The sequence below is a fragment of the Malurus melanocephalus genome, unplaced genomic scaffold (genome assembly GCF_030028575.1).
Source record: "Malurus melanocephalus ecotype Western Australia unplaced genomic scaffold, MMel_1.1 scaffold_510, whole genome shotgun sequence".
Taxonomy (NCBI): Eukaryota; Metazoa; Chordata; class Aves; order Passeriformes; family Maluridae; genus Malurus; species Malurus melanocephalus.
Window position 1 is genome coordinate 267,217 of NW_026623742.1, and position 4,093 is coordinate 271,309.

Here is a 4,093-nt window from a genome sequence, read left to right on the forward strand (position 1 = left end):
GGGCACAGAGCAGGGGCTGTGCTCACAGGATGGACACACAGCCTTTACTGGGGCACTCACATTTCTGCTCCTCCTCTGGCACGATCCTATAGACCTTGTAGGGCTCGGAGATGTCCAGCTGGGACCTGTCTGTCACCTCCTCGAAGTCAGGGCTCTTGTTGAGGGCGCAGCGGAGCCGYGTCTTCCACGTGGCCGGCTCGGCTTTGTCGCCTTCCTTGAACTTGCCTTTGAAAACAGCCCAGGCCTGCAGCAAAGAATGAGGAAAAAAACCTAAGAAAATCCACCCTGTGAGCTCCACAAAGCCTCTCAAGCCCAGGGAGGAAGAGCTGGGGCTGCAGGGAGCATTTTGCATCTCACAGCCTCTCGAACACATCCCCTGGGGATTTGCTGTTTCACTCCTAGACTGCGGCCACCTGCACACCTGGGGTGGCTTTTTGGGGTGCAAAGCCCCAGAAATGCAGAAAAATCCTTTAAAATCTATGTTTTCAAAAAGCAGAGGTCAAAATTATCATATATGGCTTTAGCTCTGCACCCACAGGTTGAGAGCTGCTGGGAACACGAGGAATCACTGGTCAAATAAAAATCAAAATAAAACTTATTTTTCCAGCTCTTGGCTAATAAATGAATAAAGAATTAAACTGGTTTCTCTAAGATCAGAGCATAATTTGTGCTTTTGGTAAGAGAATATATTTTAAGCCTGAAGGGAGGTTTTTTTACTTCTTTTATAGATATTTCTGTATTTYCAAATGGCTGAGTTCAATGCCATCCTCATAACTCAGTGCTCCCAAACCAGTTGTCATTGCCCTGAAAATAAATCCCTCACAGGTACAGATATTTGGAAGTGGGAGCAGAGGGAAGGGAATTTCCAGGGAAAAAATGGTATTTTTGCCTAAGGATGGAATTGTCCCATTTTTTCCCAAAAGTGGAAATGTCCCTTTTCAATGAAATCCTTCCTTCCTGCAAAGTTTTTTTTCAGGTTTTTGGGTCTTTTTAACATAAATCCACCATTTTATCAAGAAAAGCTGACAAGTTTAGAGCAGGTCAAAGGCAGCATATCCAGCTCCTTCTCATGTCAGACCTGCTGAAAACAAACTTAAAAGTGGTACTAACTTTTAAAAAAAAGGAATAAATCATCCCCMAAAAAGCCTGGGAGACCAATTGCAGCAAGAGTTAAAGACGCAGAAACCACAGAAATCATGGATATGTCACAGCAAGGGACAAAAGCAGCGCCACAGAGCTCAGGATCACCGAAAAAAAAAAGCCACCTGTCCCCACCTTGAAGATGGAAGCATCCACCTCCTGGTTGTAGTCCTGCTTSCCRGCGTGYTTCCACGGGATGCGGAACATGGACTTGTCCTCGTTCTCCCAGATGAGCCCCGGGTAGAGCTCGCTGTCGATCTGCTCGATCAGCCACTGCCGCAGGCGCCGGCCACCGCTGCGGTCACACATCCTGCAGGGAGGGACACAGCCGCCCTGTCAGCCTTGCCATTCCATCCCATTCCATCCCATTCCATCCCATTCCATCCCATTCCATCCCATTCCATCCCATTCCATCCCATTCCATCCCATTCCATCCCATTCCATCCCAGTGCCATCCCAGTGCATCTGTGGAGCGGGGATTGGGCTGGTTTGCTCCATACTCATCTGGCACCGGCACCACCTGCAGCATTTTGCCCGCAGAATGAGATGATCTCAAAGGTCCCTTCCAACCCAAAACTTTCTGGGATTCCCCAATTCTGTAATTCCCACCCCACCACACCCCCTGCTTCTTTTAAAATTAAAAAAATTAAAAAAAGAAAATCAAGGCAATTTYCTTCTGAGTTACTACAAATTCTTCCTCCAGCCCTGCCAAAGTTCCTCTCCCAGAAGCAGCTGACTCAGAGCTCCGTTTATTCCTATTTTGCTGCAGGATAAGATCACGGAGGAAGCAGATGGACGGGGATTGAAGCYCCCAGCTGTGCTGTCACCTGAGCGAGTGACACCGGGCAGGCCATCCCGGGGCACACACCCCTTGCCCTGGCACAAGGATTTGTCCCAGAGCAGGCAGGAGCTCCTCTCGTTATTTGGAGAGCAGATGGCAGCCCCAAACTGCATCTCAGGTCCTCAAAGGGATAAGGAACATGAAACTGCTGGAAGCAAAGTGCCAGGTTCAACCCTCCCTGTCCCCTCCATGGCATGGCAGGAGCTGGTGGCCTGGCAGAAGTGACCAGCAGCCCCCGAGTCAACTTTCCAGGCATTTTGGGCTCCAAATTTTACTGTGTTGCTTCTCCTTCACTCGTTTTTCACTGGAARATTTTGGGGAGAAAACAAGGATTCTCCCAGCACAGCCTGAGACCCGGCAGTCCCTGCTTTGTCCCAGCAGCTCAGTGCCAACTTTCATCCCTTCTGCACTGCCCAGCAGGACAGGAGATGGCACAAATCCTGGTTTTTAGGGATAGTGAGGACCAACAGAGGGCACAGCTCTGGATGCCAGCTGGGTGCCCCAAAGGACACGCCACTTTCCTGGAGGATCAGAGGCACACAGAGCCTCTCTGGGAGCTCCTGCACCAAACCCGAGTCACCCCAAAGGGAAAACCCCAGAAATCCCGCTGAAACGGGACACTCCGAAATCCCCGYGTTTTCTAGAAAGCTTCTCCCATCGCTACCAGAGGCCGGAGCTCCATCTCCCCTCCCCGAGAGTGAATCACACCCTCGGGACAATGTCACGGAGCTCTCCCCACCGGCAACACCGCACCGATCCATCCCCGCGGCTCCACCCGCCCATCCCGGGCTCTGCCTGGAGCACCGGGGACRGGACAGCACCTCCCGCAGCACCGGAGGACTCGCTCCGAGCTGGGGACATCCCGCATCCCTGCGATCCCGCAAGTTCCCTGCCCTTCCCCGCATCCCGGAGGCGTGGGGTAATCGGGGTAGGGCTCGGGATGTGCCCTCTCGGTGCCGGTGCCCTCTCACACAGGATGCCGGTGCCGGTCCATGCGCTCCGGTGGAGGATGCTGACCCGTCCCGTTCCCTCGCCGGTCCCTGCCCTCCCAMGGRGGATGCCGGTACCTGTCCCCCAACCGATCCCCGYCCCCCGGCCGATCCACGGCCGATCCCCGCCTTCCCACGGGAGATGCCGATCCCTTTTCCCCGGTCGATCCTTATCCCCCAGCCGAATCCTATCCCCCAGCCGATCCCCGTCCCCCGGCCGATCCCCGCCCTCCCACGGGAGATTCCGGTACTTGGCCCCCGGCAGATCCCTGTCCCTCGGTCGATCCCTGACCCCCAGCCGATCCCCGTCCCCTGGTCGATCCATTTTCCCCGGCCGATCCCTGTCCCCCGGCCGATCCCTCTTCCCCGGTCGATCCCTGCCCTCCCACGGGGGATGCCGTACCTGTCCCCCAGCCGATCTCTGTCCCCCGGTGGATCCCTTTTCCCGGTCGATCCCTGTCCCCCGGCCGATCCCCGCCCTCCCCCGGGAGATTCCGGTACCTGTCCCCCGGCCGATCCCGCTTCTCCCCGGTTTTCGCACACCCGGTGCACCGCCCGCGGTTGTCACCGCCCCTCCCTTATATCGCAGCGCGGACGGGAGGCCACGCCCACAGACACGCCCACTTTTCTGGCCGCAAGCACCGGCCACGCCCCTTTCTCCCTCCACCCAATGAGAAGACGGCGCCGTGTCCCGCCGGCCAATGAGAAGCGTTCCGGCGGGGCACGCGCTGCACTTTCTCTGAAAGCGCGGCTTTCCCCGAAATCAGCTGACGGGAGGGGGCGGGGCCAGGGTGGGAGTGGGCGGGGCCTGGGCGGAAGGGGGCGGGGCTAACCTGTCCCAGTCCCGCATGGATCTGTTACCAGTTTCCCCAGTCCCAGAGCAGTCTTCCCACACCCACACTGGTCCGTTACCAGTCCCTGATCCCATCTCAGACCAATATTCCCAATATGGAATCAATCCATCCTCAGCCCTGATTGATAAATCCCAAAATCAGCCTCCCCAGTCCCAGACCAGCATCCCCAGTTCCAGATCAACCCAGTCCCATTCCAATCTTCCCACACCCACACCGATCCGTTACCAGTCCCAGATCCCATCTCAGACCAATATTCCCAATATGGGATC

The 4,093-nt window shown here is 55.8% G+C and overlaps 1 protein-coding gene across 1 annotated transcript in view; it reads right to left on the reverse strand.

Moving 5' to 3' along the window:
- Nucleotides 1-3,524, reverse strand: part of IRF8 (interferon regulatory factor 8) — a 7,097-nt gene extending 3,573 nt beyond the window's left edge. Inside the window, exons 1-3 of the mRNA XM_057381432.1 lie at nucleotides 3,472-3,524; nucleotides 1,276-1,450; nucleotides 61-244 (exon numbers count right to left, since the gene is read on the reverse strand). Coding sequence (XP_057237415.1) covers nucleotides 61-244; nucleotides 1,276-1,449 — 358 coding nt within the window. The 5' untranslated portion in view covers nucleotide 1,450; nucleotides 3,472-3,524. The remainder of the gene's footprint in view (nucleotides 1-60; nucleotides 245-1,275; nucleotides 1,451-3,471) is intronic.
- Between the last annotated feature and the right edge of the window lie 569 nt (nucleotides 3,525-4,093).